Source organism: Lampris incognitus, chromosome 1 (assembly GCF_029633865.1).
Source record: "Lampris incognitus isolate fLamInc1 chromosome 1, fLamInc1.hap2, whole genome shotgun sequence".
Classification (NCBI taxonomy): Eukaryota; Metazoa; Chordata; class Actinopteri; order Lampriformes; family Lampridae; genus Lampris; species Lampris incognitus.
In genome coordinates this window covers 33851128-33876648 of record NC_079211.1, presented here as the reverse complement: position 1 = coordinate 33876648, position 25521 = coordinate 33851128, and the positions used below count along the sequence as shown (strand labels likewise).

Genomic DNA, 25521 nt, shown 5'->3' with positions numbered 1-25521 from the left:
GAAGCTTTATCCCTTTGTTTCACATACATCGCTGTAGAACCTTTATTTCCTTTCAATAATCAGATATTACTCACTGAATAGACTTGATTTGTTGAAAAATGTGTTAAACTACAATAGAGTTTAATGATGCACATGTGAAGAGAATCTATGCGTGTCTTGCAACTGACTGACCCAAATTTGCTTGTTGACACCAGTGATGCTGCTAAATATGAGGAAAATAATTGCCAGATGTATAAAACAGACAACAACCTTGAAAACCTCAGAGCCAGTCTTCAGGATTGCAGCGCAGGTAGTCTTAGACACAACTAAACAAAGGCGAGTGACAAAGAAATATAAACAAAAACAAAACAGAAGAGATGCTGCTTATGAAAGGCTATAAACTGGATTTGAACCTACAACATTCTGAATACACAGTATGCTCATTATCCCAGATTGTCACTTGGACACTCCAGCAAACCATGCTCTGCAGCTTATTCTGCATCTACAGCATCTTGTTTGGGTTGGGTTTGTGCTTTGTTCTACATACTCTGTTGAATCTCGGTTTTAAATTACAGCATACGTTTGATATATACTGTATACTGCCATAATCTCTGAAAGCTGATACTTGGAACATGGATATTTTCCACAGCCAGAGATAAGAGACGCAAAACTCTTATCTATAAAGTCCCACTGTACTGCTGAAAACTGTTAAATTGACAAGAAAAGAATGAAACTTTATGGACAACTAGAATAAATACCTAAAATATTACATCCAAAAATGTTTTATGTTTTATGTTTCTACATGTCATAACTGGCAGCATGGCGGTGCAGTGGTTAGCACGGTTGCCTCACAGCAAGAGGGTCCTGGGTTCGAACCTCGGGGTTGTCCAACCTGGGGGGTGTCATCCCAGGTCATCCTCTGTGTGGAGTTTGCATGTTCTCCCCATGTCTGCGTGGGTTTCCTCAGGGTGGTCCAAAGACATGTAGGTCAGGTGAATCGGCCAAACTAAATTGTCCTTAGGTGTGTGTGTGTGTGTGGGGGGCCCTGTGATGAACTGGCAGCCTGTCCAGGGTGTCTCCCGACCTGACGCCCAATGACTGCTGGGATAGGCTCCAGCGTCCCGCAATCCTAAGTAGGACAAGCGGCTTGGATAATGGATGGATGGGTGTCATAACTGCTACCAGTTCTGACTAAAAAATAAATAAATGCTGATTCCATGGAAATATACAGGGTACCGTAACAGCATCCTGTTTGATCCTTAAAGTACCCCTCCACTCAAAAATGGGTTTTTCTTATGTTTGTGTCCCCTAAAATGTCTAGCCTTGACTATACTGACTTGTATCTTTGCAAAGTTTGTCACTAGAGCGGTGTTTTCGCATTCCTGTACTGGAGGAAGAGCGGTCTGTGCACTTCCCTAAAATCTGAGGTTCAAACATTTTTCGGGCAAGCTAGGTTTCAAACATCACAAATTCGAAAGCCAATCGCTGTCTAATATGCAAATGAGGACAGGAAAAGAAACCTGAAACTTGTCAGTGCAGAGACCAAGTTTGCATTAGCATAGTGAAAGTTTTAACAGCAAACATGGTAGAGTTTGCAGTTTTTGGATGTAAACCGGACCCTGAAGCATCCTTCCACTATCTACCAAAAAATCCCACTATACTGCTGAAATGGTTGGAATTTATTTAAAGACATTGGACTCACAAGCCTACAAACCTGGAGGGACTGCATATCTGCAATGCTTCTTTCAGTGAGGAGTGTCTCTTTAACCTAATGCAAAAGTCCATGGGTTTTTAACAATAAATTAGTTTTGAGGTCTGATACTATGCCAACTATTTATCCTGGGACTGCAACAGCAGTCGTGGAGTGTACAGTGTACACTATACGAAACCGTCTTTTGGTTTAAGAGAAATAAAAACAGTATTCCCCTTCAAACTACAAAAAGTTTAATTCCATGGCCTGTGCAGGCACTTTTCTAAGAACAATCAAATCATAATAACAGTCAAATACCGCACTTCTCCCCTCAAGGACAACTAGTCATCTCACTAATGTGTATAGTGCAGTGTCAGCCAATGAAACCAAAGCCAGAGGTTTGTGGGAACATTTGATCTCTGGTCTTTTACCCTTGAAAAAGCATCTGCTCCCATATAAAAGATAATCACCTGTGGGCCACTAATGGCGAACACACCATTGCTATCACAAAAAGTCTTAGATAATGGAGACCAACACCCAGGCAATCAATAAAGCTCTATTGCTGTGGAAACAGATCATTGCGGACCCCATTGGTTCTCTTGCTGTTAGTGAGGAGGGACCAGAATGTCAATAAGGTAAACATGTAATAGCATAGTCACTCCTCTGATTTCAGCGGGTGACCATTGGAGGTCTGTGCATGAGGCGGGCCTTTTTTTTTGAAAATTTTAACTTGGTGGTGGTGAAACTGTGATTAGCGGTCTTGGATTTAATTTGCCTTCTCCAAAGGCAGGCGGATGTCAAGGGGGTGCCCTCACACCAGACACTAATTTATTCAGTGCATGAAGGAATTACACAGACGCCTGCATCGCATCCCAGCATGGCTCACTCTCATTTCATGCTGCTGAAGGGGAGCGGCCTGCGCACTGCCATTGTGTTATCTGACAAGCACAGTTGTAATCCTCCTTCAATGATCCCCCCTTGCCCCCCTTCTAAAGAAATCCCGCTTCGCTGGTGTTGTGTAACACACTGTGGAAAACGAGAAAAGAAACAGAAAAGAAAAAGAAGTGGGGGGGGGGGTTGTTTGTTGTTTTCAGATCTTACCTACACTCCAACTAGGTCGAACTGTTGATAATGTGAGGGAACTTTGCATCGCACTGTGTGCCATCTCTGATAGCATCAATTACATGTGAGCAACGCAATGGCGCAATGGCACAATGTCGCTTAATGCTAAGACAATTTCCATATAAAGTCAAATACATTGTTCTACCATCTCGCATAACTGAGGTGAGATCACTGCTGTTGTGAGCAAATCACTTCTTATTTCTCGCCTTCTTTTTTCTTGCAACCAAGACAGGCCTGTGACATGTGGGTTATCTGCATCTGTTTGAGCTAAAAGATAGGTTTATAATTATCTCATTAGTGATGATTAACTAATTCCTATAAAACCCATTGTGATCTGATTTCTTTGTCACTGATCTCTAATTTCTATGAGCCTTTACTCCCTTTTACTCCAATTGTGTTAGAGCCTGTCTTGGTCATTCCACAGTCGAGCGTAAAGGTCAAAGGTGATTTAACTTCCTAGGATCAAGAATGACTTGTCCAACGAAAGTATGTTTCCAAACTGAAAGTTTTCTGGTTTTAATATTTATAGGAAGAACTTTTTTTAATTTATTTTTTCCCGCTTTTTCTCCCCAAATGTATCTGGCCAATTACCCCACTCTTCCAAGCCGTCTCAGTCACTGCCCCACCCTCTGCTGATCCAGGGAGGGCTGCAGACGACCACATGCCTCTTCCAATACATGTGGAGACGCCAACCGCTTTTTTTCACCTGACAGTGAGGAGTTTCACCTGGGGGACGTAGCACGTGGGAGGATCATGCTATTCCCCCTCCTCCTCCCCGAACAGGTGCCCCGACCGACCAGAGGAGGCGCTAGTGCAGCGACCAGGACGCATACCCACATCCGGCTTCCCACCGTAGACATGGCCAATTGTGTCTGTAGGGACGCCTGACCAAGCCGGAGGTAACACGGGGATTCGAACCGGCGATCCCCGTGTTGGTAGGCAACGGAATAGACCACTACGCTACCCCGACGAAGCACATTTTTAGGTTTATTTTTACCTTTATTAAAATCCGTACGTGGATTTGTGGCATTGGCCCTTTACTGTGAATTCCTGCTTACTTGCATTGCTATAGCTTGTTTGCATATGACGCGCGAACTGTAGGTGGAGGGCAGGAAGTGATTTTTTACATAGGAAGCACCATCACAAACTCAACATGCCCGTTGCTCACATCAGAGCCCTAGAAAGAGAGAGTTGCGTCAATGAGGGGTCAGAACGCGAGAGGGTCACGTGGTTCATGTAGCCGCCGAATAGGTCCAAACGAAGCTTGGCGGGTCATTTAAATGAACTGCTTAGCCGCGATTTCTGGTAGCTACTAACCAATATTTTCAGATTTTTACATTTATATATAGATATAGATATATTCCAACGTGGCACATATTCTATGCGCACTGTTTGGAACTATCCGGGGCTCCCATGATCCGCCACTGCTGTGGCCCATTGACGTCTACGGAGTTGACGTAACTCTCTCTTTCTAGGGCGCTGGCTCACATCGATTAAACCGAGTAACTGCGAGGAGTGTTTATCGAGCACCAAAAGCTGTTGTTCGTAAGGGTGGAAATACAAGAAATGGACCGAAAACGCCGGAAAAAAATGTCTTGCGAACCGTCGTCTGCGGCCGGGAGGAGCGGAGTCGGATAGTGCGCGTGTGTTCAGTGACCACTTCGTCAAACTAAGGCAGTTGTATGTGGCTGTGTTTATGTAGCTTAACTGTTTCCTTATGTAGCCGGGTGGTAAATCTGTTAAATATGTTAAATGATTTTCCACTTAAATTTAGTATAGTTTAACTGTTAATATATGTAATTGTTACACTGTCAAGCCATGTAAAATGTCATTTGATGTATTTAAATTGTGAGGCAGATTGTGAGTGTATTTTTATAGTTTTGGTTGTCATTGCATGTTTTGACCAGTAAGTGGCAGTGGCGGACTTTTATTGTAACTCCGTGCAAGTTATCCAAGTGCATCTTGGGTATTCTTTCTTTTTTTCTTGTGTGGAGCGCCTGAAGATTGCGGTGTGACGGTGCTCTGACTCCGTAGTAAGTAAGGGTAAATATCTTGTGAAATATACCTGTAACATTATTCCAAACAATATTGTATGTCGGTAATTTGACAAGATGGTTTGATTTAGACGCTACTGGAGTTGATGTTCGGTGATTTTGGGCGCGAGCCGTCGACCGCTGTTCGCCATTGCAGGCATGACAAGGTAATGTTGGCGTGAATAAAGCCACACCATGCCATTGTATTTGGGATGTAAAGGTTTTATATGCATTTTAATTCTGTTTAAAGGTAACTGACAGAGTGAGAAGTTGCGCGATCTTCAGGAAGTTCCACATGTCTTTGTTAAACCCTGTTTAACGTACATAGTCCACTGCCGTATTTTGCACCGTATTTTGTATTTATTATTTCCCTTTTTAAAATCTTTTCTGTTAAACTTGCCACATCTGTGAACATTTATGAGCTGTTTGCTCGAAAGACACAGGAATGTATGCACTCAGTAAAACGATCTGCATTCGAAGGTTCAAACAATAAAATTAAAGCTACAAGAACCCCGGAAGTAATTGTGTCCTGTGTGGTATCTAATTCCACGGGCTACACTTACTTTATAACGGTATAGTTGTTGTTCTTTGCTTTGTTGGAGTTTGTACCCCTGTAACTGAACAATATGTCGCGACGATAACTAACGCTAGCTTAAGTGTTTTGCAGGGTGCAACCTTATTTCTACAAGCGTTTAATTACTTTTTTTGTTGTCTTTAGGCTGCCCCAATGCCGACGTTGAGGCTACAGTTAACCTCGGTTATCATAAAGGTAAGCCCCATGTCAGAGGCGTCTCACCTACGAGAGGAGCGGATGAAGCCCAGAGACGACCAGCAAAGACGTCCAAAAGGTGCAGAGGGCCTTGCTGGCGCTCCGTGAGTCAGCGTGGAACCCGGAGCCAGAGGACACGACAGAGATGTTACATGATCGACACGGTAAGTGAACTGTATTAAGACGTGTAGCCAGTATCTTATAGTTTGAAAAAGCGGGCGTGATAGTTAATGTAAACTTTGAATTAGGCTTACACAATGTAGATAACTTCGTTCTCAATTAACTCACTTGGTTAAATAAGAGTGTAACCGGTTATTTTCTTGCCCGGCGCGGGATTCGATACGGGGTGTATTGCACCACAAGGCGACATCACTAACCGCTCGGCTAAAGGGTCAGACCCGTTAGCTAGGGGCTAACGTGTCTTATTAGTAGTTTATAAGGGTATAAAGAAATGAGTCGGCAACTATAATGGAGCAGATAGCTTGAACCTTTGTAAGAATGTTAACATCGAAGGTAACTAGACAACAAAAATTTACTTCATTGTTGCACTATACAAATGTCACATTATCATCATCTTTAATAATTTGGAAATGAGTTTAAATACTTGGGGTCAGCTGTCCAAAGTAACAGGGAGTGAAGAAGAGAGTGCAGGCTGGGTGGAATGGGTGGAGAAGAGTGTCAGGAGTGATTTGCGACAGAAGGGGACCAGCAAGAGTTAAGGGGAAGGTTTACAAGATGGTTGTGAGACCAACCATGTTATATGGTTTGGAGACAGTGGCACTGACGAAAAGACAGGAGGCAGAGCTGGAGGTGGCAGAGTTGAAGATGCTAAGATTTTCACTGGGAGTGACGAAGAAGGACAGGATTAGGAACAATTAGAGGGATCGCTCAGGTTGGACGGTTTGGAGACAAAGCAAGAGAGGCAAGATTGAGATGGCTTGGACATGTGTGGAGGAGAGATGCTGGGTATATTGGGAGAAGGATGCTGAATATGGAGCTGTCAGGGAAGAGGAAAAGAGGAAGGCCGAAGAGGTTTATGGATGTGGTGAGGGAGGGCGTGCAGGTGGCTGGTGTGACAGAGGAAGATGCAGAAGACAGGGAGAAGCTGTGGCGACCCCTAACGGGAGCAGGCGAAAGTAGTAGTAGTAGTAGATTAATAATTTGGAGAGTCATTTGAACAACTAATCCCTCTCCCTACTGCCATGTGCACAGATGTAAGATTGACATTGAGAAGATGGAGGATGTTCTAAAGCAAACCACAACACAGCTGAGTGATTTTAGGACTAAAGCATTGGACACACAGTTAAGCCAGAAGAATGAAGACAAAGTTTTACACTGGGCTCCCAACTTTTTATTTTTAATGCAGGTTTTTCAACTGTGTGAGTCTTATCACTTGTGGCTAATTGTGCTTTCTAAATTTGAACAAGTAATAAAAACAGCAATAATATGTACATATAAAACACTTTTTTTTTTTACTTGTGATGGCATCAACCACTTGCACTTTCCCGTTGGCAGAAAAGACGATTCAGACAATCTGAATGGACTAGATATTTCTTTATTAACCACAAATGTAAACTTGTATTTTGCAGTTCATCTGGGAGTGTGCACTGGTGATAGATTTAAAATAGCTACAAGTAACACCACTACCACTTAAATCGGGGTTAAAAATTACAGAAAAGACAGGCAAACTCAAGTAATTTAACCTGCCATGCAATTGCAATGAGCTGCAATGACTTCTCCATCTTGTTTCACGATAATCCACATCTTTAGTGGCATTTCACCAGACCTTTAAGAGTGGTTAACCTAGTAACGTTGAGACGTTTCTAAGTTTGAATTGAATGTTTGTTGTTAGGTTAATCCACAGGACAATGAAAGAAAAGCTGCTCACCCTGGCAAAAACCAAACAACAGTCATTGTGCAGCCCCTTGGTATCGAGGTTGTGGGCCCAACTGCTAACAAAAGTTGTATGCCTCCATGCTTTTTGTATGCTTTCATTTGTTGTCTTGAGTAGAAGGACATCTGAAGGACATGGTATTTGCTTATACCTACTTCCTCGATAGCAGGCAAGTCTTTCAATTCAGTTAAAAAAAATCACTCTTCATAACATAAGGATCATGTCCAACATATCTGACTTTCTGTTTATACCTTTCTCTCATAATATCGTCTAAACTAGCACAGTTCAGGCTTTCTTCCATCTCATCCATTCTGCTTTTCACTTCCTGCCCTCCATCTGAATCTCGCGCGTCATCAGAGTCACGTGACTGCAAACAAGCTATTGGTGATTTACCCATTGTGCACGATGTTATCACTATTCAGTACTTTAAGATGTCTGTAGGCTGACACACAGTTATATCTTCCATTTGTCTGTTCTCTTTCTAAGTCCCCTACATGATATAGTATAGTCAGACTGGATAATAAATATGCATTATATACTCTTCAGGCTGGTTACACCAGACTTCAGACAGAACATTGCCCTTTCCCCCAGTCGTTTATCTTTGCCAATAACTTCTGAACCCTGGTCAGATTTGGAATTGCTCAGCCCCTGCCAACTTGTATTAAAGTGGCTGTCATCAAATGCATACTTCAAACAATTCAACAGTTTTATTAACCATGCTGTTGCAAATGTCAAATCAGTAATAATGATAGAAGGTGTCATCTACAGTTGTTTACTGTATATATGTTTCTCACTGTAGGAATTCAAAACCCTCTGAAACTGTAATTGTGATTTAGAGCGATATCAATAAATTGATTTTTTACATCTTAATGTACTTGTTACAAACCAGCTATTAAAGTGAATGAAATTCAGATCAGTGAGATAGATTTGACTTGTAAGGGAATATTCACGTAAATCATTAATACGTTGGCAGTATGTTTCATCAATGCGGACATTAGCTTCAGTTTGACTCCATCGTCAACAGTTTGCTTTGTTCACTTGTGCATTGTGAGGCTCATCTTTCAGGAAGCTAGGCTTTTCCTTTCCTCCTGTAGAGACGTTTAATCAGCATCAACTGTGGGGATTTATAATTGTTCTCACTTCAATTGCAACCAACACAGCAACCTTCAGCAATGAATCTCAATGCCAAAGTGCTGTTTAAGTCAATGGTCATTAACTGCTTGCATTTTAAACTGCCAGCGAAACAGAGAACAAGAGATCCACTTTATTATCATTACCTTATTAGCATTACCTTGCCACTTTGCATGCATTTTGTATACTTGATATTGGACTGGTAACTCTCCTGTGTGAGAGTGCATTTGTCCTTTTTTCATGGCATGAATAATTTTGAAACCAAAAATAGCGTGACTTAACAGCTTCCTAGTGGATATTATATAAAGCGGTCAGACTTAGCAAAGATCTGAAAGTCTCCTTTTAATATTACATTTCTTGTGATATTGGGCTATACAAATAAAATGGATTTGACTTACCTTACTCTGTGTGTAATTAAGCGAGACTCTGAATTAGTGAAGAAGTACATCACCCTCTCTCTCTTTCTCTCTCCCTCCCTACCTCACCCACTCTGTTAATCTTGGATTAAGTCGATTTGCATAGTAGCTCACAGACATGGGGCAGCATTTGCGTGCATGTGGTGATAAAATGTCCTAAATGCTTTCTTATACCTCTGGTAACCCCTCTGTTAAAACTTGGTGTGCATGAAGTGAATGATTCGTCGGCAGTCCCCTAAAACAGACATGACTTGTGGCACTATGTCAATGCTTGTTTTGCTGCTTGCAAAACTGCGGCAGTTACTTTCATAATCAGTGCATAGGGTTGTTGTTAGCTTAACTGGGAGTATCTGCAGAGATTTAAAGTTTACCTTGAACTTTAATGTTTGTTTGAGCCTGGGTGTTCGGGTGGCGTAGCAGTCTATTCTGTTGCCTACCAACACAGGGATCGCCGGTTCAAATCCCTGTGTTACCTCCGGCTTGGTTGGGCGTCCCTACAGACACAATTGGCCGTGTCTGCGGGTGGGAAGCCGTATGTAAGTACGTGTCCTGGTAGCTGCACTAGCGCCTTCTCTGGACGGTCGAGGCACCTGTTTGGGGGGGGGGACTGGGGGGAACAGCGTGATCCTCCCATGCGCTATGCCCTCCTGGCGAAACTCCTCACTGTCAGGTGAAAAGAAGCGGCTGGCGACTCCACGTGTATCGGAGGAGGTAGGTGGTAGTCTGCAGCCCTTCCCGGATCAGCAGAGGGGGTGGAGCAGCGACTGGGATGGCTTTGAAGAGTGGGGTAATTGGCTGGGTTCGAAGGGGAGACAACGGGGGGAGGGGGTTTAGTTCTATCTGCATCAGTTAGGCTTGATTTACGATTGGGGACTCAACACTTTTGAATATTGTCAGACACGGAGCTGTGGTTTCTTCCTAGTCCGATCACAAGCATGTAAGGGAAATTGGAGCCTCTAGATTGCCCATAGGTGTGAATGGTGTTAGGGTTGATTTACAGTTGGCGACTCAACACTTTTGAATATTGTCACTTGTCAGCCAACTGACATGACACAAAAAAGGGATTGCTCGATATCTTCAATGCTGCACACCACCTGTTAATTCTTACATTACATGTATAATCAGAGGTTGACACGCCATTTATTTGAGTAGCCAATTTGGAATGGCAAAGTGGTTACTATGTCAGATAGTTTCTTGTTGCTTTGAGAGGACGGGGCCCTCTGCCAAAGCATAAATACTAGATGTCGCTTATCCCTTCCATTTCTTTTTAGCAATGGATATCTGAAGTGTAGCACCCCAAGCATAAATCAACATTTGCACTCCATAATGCTCTTATTAACCAGTTGGCATGAGTTTTAATTTGGCAGGCAGCAGCAGACATATCACCCTACCATACACGCAAGATATAGTGTAAGCAAAGAAAAGGCAGCGGGACAGACCAATTTTTGGATGGGGGAAATATATTTATATAAGACATCAATAAGTAGAGCTTTAAAAGGCATTCACTGAGGTTTTTTTTAAAGATTCTGTAAGGGAAGCAGTATTATATTTGTTAAATAATATACTCAAATACAAGTTTCAGAATATCAGTGAAAACCACCATCTGGATATTAAATAGAGTTGTTATTCACTTTCCATCCATTGCTGCTGTTGAGATGTTCTGGCAGGATCCATCACCTCACAGGTTTGGACCATCTGTGTTCCTATACCCATTTGCAAGGATTTCACATCTCTTGTGGTAAGCGAAGTTCAATTTTGTAAGCTGAGTCACAGTTAAAAGCCAATATATGAGGGTTTTTTTTTCTATTTCCCTCGCCTAAAAACACAATTTACTTGTCTTTCTATGAGGACAGGTGATGATTTTTTTTGGAGGCTGTTTATACCTGGCATTAACATGCGTCTTGGGTGATCCGATCACAAGTGGACAGCTCTTAGTACTGGTGAGAATGCACCCAATGTGTTCTCAATGCTTGTTGAGATCCGATCACTCACGCCACATTTGGGGGTGGCCTGGGATGCATTTGTCCACATGGCATTTGAAGTGTATGTGTCCTGGCCAGGCCACATTGAAGGACCACCTAATCAACTGCAGGGGATGTCAGTTGACTATACAGACAAAGACTAAATCCTACTCTGAGTTTAGTTTAGTTTGTTTGTTTGTTTGTTGTTGTTTTTTGTGGATTTTTTGCCCCTTTTTCTCCCCAATCGAATTTTGGCCAATTACCCCACTCTTCCGAGCCATTCCGATCGCTGCTCCACCCCCTCTGCCAATCCGGGGAGGGCTGCAGACTACCACATGCCTCCTCCGATACATGTTGAGTCCCCAGCCGCTTCTTTTCACCTGACAATGAGGAGTTTCGCCTGGGGGGACGTAGCGCATGGGAGGATCACGCTATTCCCCCCAGTTTCCCCTCCCCCCTCGAACAGGCACCCCGACCGACCAGATGAGGCACTGGTGCAGCGACCAGGGCACATTGAAGGACCGCCAAGTCAACTACAGGGGATGTCAGCTGACTAGCCGGACTAAAGACCAAAGCCTCTTCTGGGTTTAATTTAATTTTGTTTTTTTTTAACCTCATCTGTCATTTCTGACACACATCAGACCTGCACATTCAAGTTCAACCGCAGGTTCAAGTTCATTTACCCACCGCAGCGCAGAGCCCGACCCTCTCAAACCCGCTGGAATAATTAAATAATCTGAGCCTGAACCGGCGTGATCGGGTCGAGCCTGACAGGGTTCGGGTTGAGAATTACAAACTAGTGTTCAGACATTTATACATTTCCCCACATAACGAGTTTTAAGAATGAGTTTTAACTTTTGCTGTGTTTTGAGAACAAAATGAAAGAAGAAAAACAATCTGAGCCTGATGCTCCGAATTCCCTCAGTTAATATTCCTCATCAGATTGTCTCTATCTGCCATGATATGCATTTGCTGAGTCCATGCCATTTGACTCATGTGAAACTATTTACCCACAATAAACTATTTCTTAACTACAATATAGCAGGTAAGGGATCTGAAGGCTTTCATGCAGATCTAAATCATCATCATCAGAATAATAACATTTATAAAAGAAGAGTAATTGGGATGTGGGGTGATTTATTGAATTCTGAAAGCAGTTCAAATTTTGTATGACAGCATAATGTGACTAATAATTTACAGATGATAAATATGTCACAAAATATAATTGACGGCACATTAAAATGAGGCGTGAATGTGCAGGGATGTCTCATTTTGTCAAATGCCTGTTACTTCCATTGCTCTCTCCCCCGTTTCTGTAACGTGTTTGTGTTTATTTACATGATTGTGCCACGTGCCAAGGGGAGGGTTTGAGAAGAAGGCGGACAGGTTTTAGGTGATTAACACAGGCTTTATTCAATAATGTCTTTCTTTCGTTCACTCGCACGTGCTGATGCACTGCTCTCCCGCAAGCCAAGCTCCCCCTCTCCACTTGCAGCCGAGACTAAACCACACCCCCCTACCTCAGTGATGTACGTGTTTATTTGCATATAGAGCGGGGAAGTGAGGTCCGATAACAAGTGGTCACTCGGGACACATGCAGAGACGCATTCTAATGCCGCGTGTGAACTGATGTACTTAGAGCTGTCCACCTGTGATTGGATCACCCGAGACGCATGTTGATACCAGGTCTAAACAGCCTCTCGCGAGATAGTCAGTGGGGTACTCATGGCATAGTCACGTTAACACACGCACCTCTGAACTACATCTGTCAAAGTGAATGTTATTAGGAAATAGGTATTGTGGTGGCCAAAAGGCTATTGATCCTTTTCGTTCTCATTTGTGTCTGAATATCTATAAATTTGCTCATAAATGGTTGAGTAGTTCACTCTGGTAAATGGGTGATTGCTGTTGCAGCATCTGGGCATTTGTGTTGCACAAATTGAATACGTTGGTGGTGTTTGAAGGCCAAAGTATAGGTTTACAATAAAGGTTATGTTATTTATGTCATTGTGGCACCAATTTAATAATATATTCCAGGAACTCCCTTTACATTGGACCCACTAGATCACCTTCGTCTTTGTGTTCCAGGACCCTATGATTTACAAATTAAGCACTGATTTCATCTCAAGGAGACAAGGGAAGGTCATACGTGTTGTTGGATGAAATGGGCAGGGAATCGCCAGTTACATCTCCCCACAGCTCGAGGTGTCAGCCCAGTTGTGAGTACGTTGGCTTGCTGCTAGAGAGACTGTCAATTGGCTTTCACCCCCGCCGTATATCCAAATATAAATCTAATGCCCACAGAGGCACTGGGTGAATATATGTAAGGTTCTCCTTTCTAGACCGTTTTTTTTTTTTTTGCTCAGGCTAACAAGACTGTGTCTTCAGTCTTGTTAGTTAATTGAACGTTGGTCAAAGGGGGAGAAGGTTGATTTGTTTTGTATAAAATTAGTGTTTTGCAGTGATGATTGTCTGGCTTTAGCGTATGCAGAGATAAACTGATGCAAATAGATCCAGATTCTCAGTGCTGTGCAGTGAGAGTGAGGAGAATAAATAGGAGAGTTTTCAAATGGTGAATTCATTCAAGAGACATCTTTTCAACCAAATTAAAATCAGGCCAAAATCAGCAATAATATTTAACTTTGCATATTTAAAAACCCTGAAGACAGCATAATAAAATATTCAGCAACATTTAAAAAAAAATTGTAAGTGATTAATATTGTGATTTTTTTTTTGTTACTTCAATTATCTCAAGAACTGTGTGGTACCAGCAAGAGTTAAAGGGAAGGTTAACAAGATGGTTGGGAGACCAGCTGTGTTGTATAGTTTCGAGACAGTGGCACTGACGAAAAGACAGGAGGCGGAGCTGGAGGTGGCAGAGTTGAAGATGCTAAGATTTTCGTTGGGAGTGACGAAGAAGGACAGGATTAGGAACGAGTATATTAGAGGGACAGCTCAGGTTGGATGGTTTGGAGACAAAGCAAAAGAGGCAATATTGAGAGAACTTGGACATGTGTGGAGGAGAGACGCTGGGTATATAGGGTGAAGGATGCTGAATATGGAGCTGCCAGGGAAGAGGAAAAGAGGAAGGCCAAAGAGGAGGTTTATGGATGTGGTGAGGGAAGACATGCAGGTGGCTGGTGTGACAGAGGAAGATGCAGAGGACAGGAAGAGATGGAAACGGATGATCTGCTGTGGCGACCTCTAACGGGAGCAGCCGAAGGTGGTGGTAGTATCTCAAGAACTGTGAGGACAGGCGTCTGAGTAGTGTAGCGGTCTATTCCGTTGCCTACCAACACGGGGATCGCCAGTTCGAATCTCCGTGTTACCTCCGGCTTGGTCGGGCCTCCCTACAGACACAATTGGCCGTGTCTGCAGGTGGGAAGCCGGATGTGGGTATGTGTCCTGGTCGCTGCACTAACGCCCCCTCTGGTCGGTCAGGACACCTGTTCAGGGGGGAGGGGGAACTGGGGGGAATAGCGTGATCCTCCCACATGCTACGTCCACCTGGGGAAACTCCTCACTGTCAGGTGAAAAGAAGCGGCTGGCGACTCCACATGTATCAGAGGAGGCATATGATAGTCTGCAGCCCTCCCAGATCGGCAGAGGGGGTGGAATTACCGGGATGGCTCGGAAGAGTGGGGTAATTGGCAAAATTTAAATTCAGGAGAAAAAAAGGGAGGAAGGGAAAAAAATAAATGTGAGGGCGTGGTCTGGTATTCATTAATATTCATGAGCTGACCTTTGAGTGACGTACACGGAAGGGTCAGCTGGGAGGGTGGGTGGAGTATCATATTTTGATGAGTTAATCTGGGAGGGTGTGTGTAAATGAGTGCATCTGATGACATTATGTATCAGAAAAATAGATCGGCTGAGAGAAACTGAACTGAATTGAGCTCTTTTAAAAAGAGAAAAATAGAAAAACACATTTTTAAGTAGAAAGAGACAGAACAAAATGTTTGATGATGAAAGTCATAAGTGATGGTCGAAAATATTAGTTTTAATTTCGGTCTGACTTTAAAATGGCAGCTGTTTTCATGTTCTTGATCAGATTGACTTAAAGTTCATCAGTGCAAAAATACAAATCCTAGTTTTTAGTCTTTTGGTGAAAACTCATTTGTATCTGTTGTGTTTATATTCCCCACATGAGCCAATCCTCAATCTTCAAGGCAGCGCTGGCTGTGGAAAGCAAACCTTCTGTTCAACTCTTGTCTCCAACTTGGCCCTCATTTTTTAGTCATTAACTCACGTGAATATGCCATCTGTCCTCCTTTCAGGCCTCCTTTTTTTCTCAGCACCCCCCGCCCATTGCTCTATTCAGCAAAATGTGTGGGGATTTCCTAGATTTTCAGAAGGGACTAGAGAGCTCCTGAAGCAGCTGTGATGGACTAATTCCAGAGAAAATTTAGTATCCGTTACTCCCAATTGCTACTTTCTTTTTTCCCATCGGTGTGGTAATCCGTGCCCCTCACCATGTTTTCTACTCCAGTTGGGCTGTGATTCACTCAAAGTGAAGGTGTATGCTCCTTGCAGTCCCAACTTGCTGCCACTGTTTATTTGCCTGCAGACTCTAGTTTGTTGTTCTGGATACTGCTATAGCAGCCAGAACTAACATCAGAATTTAATTAAAAGCTATCACAGAGAGATTGTGTCCTCTCTTATTAAAGTAGTAAATTTCTTTTGAAGTCCAAGCTAATTGGTGTTTACTTAATTTCACAGTGTTTCCTTTGAAGGAAACTTTTTCTCCTGCAGTAAAACAGGTGTTTCTTTACATAAACTTTAATTAAAAGTCTAACCTATTTAACATGTGTGTAGAATTAAGCATTTTTTAAAGCATGTTGGCCTCTTTGGAGTTTGTTTTTAGTTGTTTGGTTTGTTTTAAGAACAGTGCCTCTCAACAATGTTTCCTTATGGGTACCCTAACTCATTTTACATTTCAACTTTTATGATACAGGGATGGTGGAACAGTGCCTTTGTGGTTAGCACTGTTGTCTTTTGCCATAGCAAGAGGGTCTCGGGATCAATTCAGCTGGTTGGTGAGGGTTTTCTCCTGACACTCTGGTTTCCTCCTACAGCCCGAACATGTGCATGTAAGGTGAATTGGAGTGTCTAAATTACCCAGATGTGAATGGTGTGTGTGTGGGTGCTGCGCTGGACTACCCTGGACCTGCCCAGGGGTATCTCCCATTATCCAATGCCTGTTAGGAAAGGCTCCAGCCCCCCCCCCCATGACCCTGAATAATTAAACAGGTATATAGATAATGGATGGATGGGAGGATGAACTCATAAATATATTGCACTTCATCCATCTGTACATCAACAACATGACAGACAATAGATAAAAGGGAAATAAGGGGAGTGCACAATATCTTTGTAATCTTAAAGTGAATTTATAAGTGAATCAAGAGCACACAGCACAAACGTTTAACCCTTGTACAATGATAAGAAAGCTACTTAGCCAATCCAAGCAATGGATTTTGAGCAAATTCTCAAAGCCATTGCTGGACTCACCTAGAGGAATTATTGGGAATTTACATGGGCCCTAAGTCGGCCCCATGATTCTGCATTTATTCAAAATAAATAAATACATCAATACTTGAAATCAGAAATGAAAAATATGTTTAATAAAGTGAATAATTGACATGTCAACTGGATACACCACTGCCAAGCTAACAAGTATTTAATTACCGTATTATTAAAGGAATACTTTGCTAATTTTCAACCTTTTCTCCATTTTTTTTTGTAGTTAGCAGTAATGCCAGATGGTACTGGCTATACCACAAACTTAGGGAAGGTGTTTTGTGCATAGCCAAAATGTACTCTCAAATCAATCCCATTCCGCTTTTCCAATAGACCTTTTCACAAACATGGCCAATGTAATCCAGTTTCTTCTTAGTAGGGTAGAGATTGTCACTCCTTTTTGTCCACAATGACTACAACTTTCTGTTGCCTTCAATTCTGTCTGTGATCACTTGTATTGTGTTATACACACAGCATATAACACAATACAGGTGTTGTCATTGACATATCTTTGTTTATGTTGTCAGAGAACTGCACGAGCACGACTATAAAAAAAGTGATATGATCGAGGGTTGCAAAATACTTACAGTCCTGAAATTAAAATTAGCCTTGGTTAGCCAATTAGCATTTTGTGACCCTTGATCAAATAACTTTATAATCAAGCAGTTGTCTGACAACAAAAACTTAATTATGTCGGCCCTGCGATGGCCTGGCGACCTGTCCAGGGTGTCTCCCCGCCTGCCGCCCAATAACTGCTGGGATAGGCCCCAACATCCCTGTGACCCTAGGTAAGGATAAGCGGTGCGGATAATGGATGGATGGATGAATGAATGAAATGTGTGATCACAGACAGAATCAAAGGTGATAGAAAGTTTGCATTTTAATATTGCAAGCAATGCGGAGAATCTGTCCTTTACCCTAAACTGCAGCCACTGATATGGAAAATATTTTCTAAACATTTAACCTGAACTGGGTGTTGACCATTGTTTCGAAATTTTGAGCCTCATTTGAATAGAGGGGTTTGGGGGACTTGATTCAGGATTCCAAATTGCTGCTTGCAAATTTAACACTGTAAGCAAACCAGTTAGGCTAGTAATGTAATGTAACCTAAAAATAAATTGGCATTGAAAGTGTATTTCTTTCCACCTTATTGTCAGTCCCAGGGAATCTGTTATTTCACTGTAATTTGTGTTCCGCAGCCTCCTTGCAAGTACATTGTAATTTGTTTTTCCTTTCTACTTGATAGACAACATTGCCTGGCTTGGTACGCTACAAATTTTTACTTAAATTGGTACTACAAGACACTTTGCAAAAGGCAGCCATATAGATTTACTTGTCTGTGTGATCAGGGACATTTAGGCTATGTCAAGGTATCTTGATGAATGTAAAGAGGATTTACCAAGGTTAATGATGCCATGGAGGAACTGTGAGATTCAGACCTTCGTTTACTTTGGTGTTCAATTATTCATAGACCAATATTCACATCATACTGGTGTTTGGACCTAATTTTATTCATTGTAAATGTTTGAATCTGTGAAAATTCGAGGTTTGAAGTGTTTGAAGCTTAATTGTACTGTTTTCAATCATTGCATCTCTTGGAAAAGTAATTTCTGGCTACTGGGTGGCCTTTTCTCATCTTCTGAATAACTCAAAAACAAAGAACTGTTTAAAGTGCCACAATATTCTCAGCTGGATAGAGAAGTAAAACATGTCTTTGTAATTAAGGATCACAAAAGAATTTGGCATCATTATTTCCTTATTAAAATCCTTTGTAAATAAAAACTCAACCTGCTATACCTTACAGCAGAACCTGAGGAATGTCTTGTGGTGGAAATGTACAGCAGGGTGGTGCAGCAGATGGCTCACCCGCTCATGGTAGGTTTTAGTCTGCTTCAGAAACCAAGCCTTCACAAGGAATTCTAGGTACTGTAAGCTCAAACAGCAGTTTTATGATCAAAATGGGACAGAGCAATTGCTTTTTCTGAGCCGGTAGTGCATGTCATCGAACAGTTTTTGCGTCAATCAACGGAAGTAGATGCCACTATTTGACAAAATGGCCTTTACACATATTTGACAGTGCACCAACCCTTTAATTACTGTATTCAGTTCTGACTTTTGACATGAAAAGTCAAATGTCATTGAACACCACATGAAAACAATGACATGTATTTAAAGAACAAATAATATTTGGAGAGCCGAAAAAAAATAGAGCGTGCTATTACAATGTAATGGAAAGTTTCTCAGTAAGAAGACTCGGCATCTCAGCCATAGCGTGTGTTTATTAATTTTCCGCCCCTGCTCACGTCCACAAACTACATCCAAATTTCTTGTTTATTTCCATAATTCAGCCACTGACCCACTTTTGGAAGTTGTGCTGGACTTGAAGTTGACGATCAAGTTGAGTCATCATACACATTTTCGAGTGTACAGTACATATTTAATTAATCTCGCCAATGCTCATCCCTTCATTTCACTCACTGAAGCATGTGATGGGCAGAGTTGAGAGCGGAAAATATCAGCTTCCCTACAATATATGTCTCTCTCTCTCTCTCTCTCTCTCTCTCTCTCTCTCTCTCTCTCTCTCTCTTTCATACATGCAGCACAAAAAGACAAACACAGATTACCAGTAGGATTTCCAATTATCATTTATCATGAATGGTGTTTTCTGATCTGTTCAGCTGTGATTAAGCCCTGGATCCCTCTCTGACCAGAGATGAGGAAAGCAGGGATTCTTGGTGCAATTCTTTGCCCTTCACCTCAATGCAATTTACTGTACTTCACTTTCACTTTGCCACAGACACACATTAGACTCGTTGATTTACATTTGCAGAATTTGCGCTGGCCACTCCACTGTGATCCCCCTCCACTCGCCTGCTGGTGGGATCAGAGTGTGTCTTAGTTTTGGGTTTAACACTGCATCTACACACAGCAGGCGGATCAACTTGTTATTTACAGATTGAGTCAGAACCTCTCAAGGAGCTTGAATTTATAGTTCTGCCGTGAGAATAGAGGTTAACGTCATTCTAAAATCCTAATAGCACTGAATTCACAAAGAAAAATAGGAGACCTGGATCTAGAATAAACATGGCTGCCCCAAAAGCCCCTTTGAAAACAGACCTCCCGCAGGGGGCAAGCAGGGGGCCACCCACTGGAGGTCTGCACCTGCTGGCCGCCCATGAATCTGCTGGTCGGAGTTCCAATGAAATATTTCTATTACAGATGAAACTATCAAACTGCCTTTGCACTCTGCTCATAAAAATGAGTTTATTTCAGAGGCTAAAAAATTTACATAGTTCAAATAAACATATGAAGTGTTAAGAAATATTTTGTTCAATTTTCTTTAATCAGGATTGTTTTGGATGTTTTATATAGTGAAATTTCATGAAAAAAGGTCCAATATTTGTATTTTTTTTCTATTTAGGACATTTTTTTTAATGTCCCTCCGCCCCTTTTTTTTCTCCCCAGTTGAATTTGGCCAATTACCCCGCTCTTCCGAGCCGTCCTGATCGCTGCTCAACATGTATCGGAGGAAGCATGTCCAGCTGCTTCTTTTCACCTGACAGTACGGAGTTTCTCCAGGGGGACGTAGCGCGTGGGAGGATCACGCTGTCCCCCCCCCCGCCCACCCCCACCCCCCGAACAGGTGCCCCGACCGACCAGAGGAGGCGCTAGTGCAGTGACCAGGACACACCCATATCCGGCTTCCCACCCGCAGACACGGCCAATTGTGTCTGTAGGGACATCAGTCCAAGCTGGAGGTAACACGGGGATTCGAACTGGCGATCCCCGTGTTGGTAGGCAGCAGAATAGACGCCACCTGGACGCCTGCCTATCTACGACAAAATTTTAATACTTTTATCAGTTATTATGGTTTATCGACTTACATTACCTTTTAGCTTAAGTTGTACATATTTTGGGGTTAAGAAGCATTTGAAGATACTCCAAGAAATGACGTTACAGTAAGAGAAAATGCCAATGTACTGGCGGACCATTTCTATTGCGGAGTTCAAAGACGGAGAGCCCCGCTGAGAAAACTCACCAGTCAGTTAGGCAGGTATACTAGTGAGCCAGCTTTCAGCAAGAAAATCGATCCTCTGATTCCTTTGGAGTCCAAACTCAAGTCAAACACACCTTTAGTGTTGCTTACTTCCAATACAACATATAAATCTCTGTCTCTCTCTGCACTCTTAGAGCACAGTATATCTCCTGCTTGTATCATCCATCACTCTTTCAGACGGCAATATCAACCAAGTTACTCATTAAATTCTTGTCATCCCTCTGTCTCAGTAGAAAACTAGACAGACCCCTACTACTGATCCAACGTATACAATACCTTTACCTCTAAATCTTCTCTTCAAATCCCCAACAACCCCCCCCCCTTTCAACGTCTCTACAACGTACCGTCTCCAACAGGTGTTGCAGTGGTCGATAAAAAAATAAATGATCTTGGTTAGCCAGTAGGTGTTCCTCACGAGGCAAAAACAAAACAAAACAAAACAAAATTAAATAAATAAAAAAAATTAAAAAGGCGCTAATTTATAATGACCGAACGTATAGATGAAATCCTCAAGACCATTGTTTCGGTTTCACACACTTAAACCTATGGTGACAAAGATTTCCTACAGCATGTGTTTGGTCGGTTCCCAGGAATACATTCAAAATTAAACTCATGAGTTGCAAGTGTTGTTGTGTTGATACCTTCCCCACGGCTGAACAAAAAACAAACAAACAAAAAACACAGGTGGACCTGAGCTGTAATGACTGATGACAAGTCTGCCATATCGGCCGTTAGCCACAACGATTTCATTTCCTCTTTCAACTCACAGCTGCCTGCCTTCATCTCCCACATTTCACTCTGATTTCACTCTGCTATGTGAAGATGTCAGACGATATGCACGTGCCACTCCCCCCCCCCAGGGAAGTCCTTCGTGAGAGTAACCAATACAATGGGCAGCTAGAAAAGTGCTTATATGTTGGATATTTGTGGATCAGCTATTGCTTCAAATGCGAATCAAAAAGGACATCACAATTCTTCTAACTTTAAGCACCAGCCTAATAACTTCCATCAGGTTAATAGTGTGATGGAAATGAATTCAACTGATGAAGATTAATGTCACCATAAAACACTGAGTAAACTTTATTTCTCAAATAATGTGGTGGATAAACCGAATTTAGGGGCGGTTTACCCTCTGCTATGTCCCTACTCTTCGTTTAATCTCCCCTTCTTTATTTATCTGCACCAACTCCATCACCTCTCCCCATCTTCCAGCCCCTCTCTTCCAGTCTTCTAATCTCCCGGCCCACTCCAGCTGAATGAATCACCCCCTCAGTTCCTCCGGTGGATTACTCTCCACCTCTGGCGCCATCTCTCATTCTTTCCTTAGTTTACTTCAACTCCCCCCCCACCCCCATCTCCTCCCCTTCACCAGTCCGTTGTAGCTCAGATGCACCTGTCTCTCCATCATCCTGTTCACCCTTCCTCCCTCAGTTTTCCCTCCTTCTCCCTTGCTCATCTTCCTCATCCTCCTCCCACCCTTCCTCAGTGGCTGGTGGAGAACATCTGATTTCTCAAAGGAAGTGCTGTCTGCTGATTGCTCCTCGGGCTAAGAGCTGCTCTCTCGACCCAAGAGCTGCTCTCTCGGCCCATGAAGTTCAGAGTCAAGGAGGCTCTGCTCCACACAAGGATTATGCAGATCTTAATTCCCTCGCCCTCACACCTGAGGTTGACAGGGCATGAAATAGGCAAAGTTTTCACTACAGAGAGCAGAGAGAGAGAGAGAGGGAGAGAGGCAGATAGAGACGGAGAAAGAACTACATAACAAGGGAATAGGCTAATAATGAAGAGGAGCGAGTCAGAGAGACTGAAGAAAATGAAGAAAGAGGGCAGGTAGTGTGGGAGGGAAAAGCGTCTGAGAGAGAGAGAACGAGTGATAAAATGAAAGCTGGTTTGAAGCAGGGAGGTGGAGAGGACTGTGATGGGGTGGTGTTGGGTGGGGGGCATATTTATGTTTGCGTCTGTCCCCAGGCACAGTGAATAAACAGTGGTTAGAGCTTCACCCTGTTTTCCTACAGTAATTAATGTGAGCCATAACCAGGCAATGCATTTTGCTAGGTTGGAAAACACAATGAGAGAAAACGATAAGCAACGCGCTTTAATTCTTTTCTCATGTTGCTAGAGGTTTGTTTTTGTTAATAATAATAATCAACAACTTGTGATTAATTATTCGTGCCTGGTGTTTAACGTGCAGCGAGCAGTACCTTAAATCCCTTAGAGAGTTGCAATTACACCATAGCAATTTAAATGAGATTCCACAGGTAGATTGTGATAAGGGCGTTTTTTAACCTGGTTTGATGTCGAGATTATTTGATAGGGGTATTATTTCCACGATTCACTTGGATTTACAAGTTTACAGTTGCAGACACGCAAACATCTGGTAGCACGCGCCTGCCGAGCGCCGTAAGAAGTAGAATGGGAACGAAACAAGACTTTGCTTGTCTGCATACAATCTTTATAGATGATTTTTCAACAAAACATTTGATACGTACATGTTTTCCCCTACTCTCGCTGACTTTATTCATAACAGACCTGGAGGCGTAGCTCGTTTTTATGTTTGATAAAATCAACGGGAGATTTCTTCACAGCCGTGCCTAATATCAAAGTAATCCAGCCTAAAAACTCTTTTAAATCACTGTCTCATTCACAAGTTTGAAATATACAGACAGGTCAGTGGTCCCGACTGCGACGATTGCTGACCAAAAGTTGATGTCAATTATCAATCAAACATAGTGACAGTGTGCAGCTGATGTATAAATTAAAGCCTTACCTGATGAAGCCTCCTTGGAAAAAGAACAATGACAATATATACAGAATCCTAATAACTTGCGGGAGCATCCTCTGGCTCAGTTTCTCTCCGTCCTGTTAAATAACTGGCAGGAATAACCTCAGGAATCACCAAATCCAAAGAGCAGCGGCTTGTGAGACCGGACAAGAGAAAGGCATCGTCTCGCTGAGTGAGCCAAGCTTTGTCTATGGGGAAAGTTCTCCCCCCTCCCACCAAGTCCAGAAAGGCTGTGCGGAGCCGCACAATAGGCAGTTGTCTGCAGCTAGACGTCGGGACATGAACCGTCGCTCTTTTCTTAGGCATGCGTGAAGGCGAACGTTAATGTGTATGTGTGGTTTCTGAGGGAAGTGTGTGCTTTTTTTTCGTGTTTTCTCGCTTTTTTATGGACGACCAACAGATCACACTAGGAAGGGTAGAAAGCGCATATTTAAAGAAACGGAAGCATCCTCAGCCTGCGCTCACACCGGCAGTGACAACAAGAGACAAAGCGGCCGGAAGTCATTCATTTTCAGCGGTCTCTTGTCAACACTGAGCTACATGACGCGGCGAGTTGCCTGGCGACAAAATCTCCACCACTTAGCGACAAGAAAAAGTTGAGCGAGGTTCAGTGTTATGCAAATGAGCAGCGACAGAGTCGGGCGATAGCGAATCAGAGGGCAGATGTGTTCCTCTTATATTCTTTCGCTGTGACACGTTCCCTTAAACTTTATTTCCTACATTAACGTTTTAGTTGTCATAGCCAGCATGGAGGAGAAACTGATGGCAGCTGTTGCTGGCTTTCCTGTCACGATATGTTGAACGTGAACCTTTTCAACCGTAAGTTGGATCGCCTAAAATACTTTGATTGGAAATACATGTATCAGGGTGTGAGTTGATGTAAAATATATTCCAAAGTGCAGAGAATAGGCTACCAATCAACATTGCATGCAGATGCATGCGTGTGTGGTTGTTTTTCGTTTTTTATGTAGACAGTTTCCACCGGGAGGGAAAAAAAATGTCTGACTGGTCAGACTTCTCGCCAAATAATTATTAAATTGAAATGATCAAAAATGTTAAAATTAAATTAATTAAAAGCTATTATTATAATGGATATCCACAGGGCAGCTTAAGTTGCCGAGATGGCGTTAGATGTGGCCTTAATAACTGTGTGTGTGTGTGTGTGTGTGTGTGTGTGTGTGTGTGTGTGTGTGTGTGTGTGTGTGACTATATTCCTCACTCCAATCGGCACTGTCGTTCATTTGGACGGGATCAGGTAAAAACATAAACCAGGCAGGACACAACACGACTGGATGCTTTCAGTACCTTTGCTGCGTTGGTGAGTGTTGCAGTGAGTAACAACCCACAAGCTAGCTGCAAGCGACAGCCAGGCGACAGCGACTTGAACCCGACTTCGCAATATACAGCGACACAATCGCAGCGCTGTCGCTTGCAGCCAACTCGTGGGTGTTGCTTTTTAGGAAGTGGGCTACAAATGTATTGACAGGAGGTGCATCAGATTTGTAAAAAAAAGTTTTTTTAAATGTGTACACACTAATAAATACTATAAATATATCCATCCATTATTCAAGCCGCTTATCCTGCTGTCAGGGTCGCGGGGATCCTGGAGCCTATCCCAGCAGTCATTGCGCGGTAGGCGGGGAGACACCCTGTACAGGCCGCCAGTCCATCACAGGGCCGACACACGCGCGCACACACACACATATTCACACCTAGGGACAATGTAGTACGGCCGAGTCACCTGACCGACATGTCTTTGGACTGTGGGAGGAAACGGGAGCACCCGGAGGGGACACGGGGAGAACAACATAATAATAACAATAATAATAAATCAAACTTATCTAGCGCTTTTCTAACACTCAAAGTCGCTTTACAATAAACGGCAGTGAACCAAGACAATAGATAAATATAACACAGACATACAGGGGTGGATTGGGGGGGGGGGGGGCTACGAGAAGGAGAAGCGGCAGCCATACACGACGCCAACAGTACTGCAAATGCAGTGAATTCGGGGGGGCAGCCGGGAACCGCCGCACCCAGGACGCAAACGACGACCCGGGACGACCCCCAAGGTTTGACTTGGACCACAGAATAGAGATCCTACGAATTCTATTCTGTGGACTTGGACTACCCTGGGGCCCGAACCCAGGACCGTCTCGCTGTACAA

General features: G+C 42.9%; 1 protein-coding gene across 1 annotated transcript in view; it reads right to left on the bottom strand.

Moving 5' to 3' along the window:
- Window positions 1–23566, bottom strand: part of glra4a (glycine receptor, alpha 4a) — a 67522-nt gene extending 43956 nt beyond the window's left edge. Inside the window, exon 1 of the mRNA XM_056284909.1 lies at window positions 23340–23566. Coding sequence (XP_056140884.1) covers window positions 23340–23407 — 68 coding nt within the window. The 5' untranslated portion in view covers window positions 23408–23566. The remainder of the gene's footprint in view (window positions 1–23339) is intronic.
- Window positions 23567–25521: the final 1955 nt, after the last annotated feature.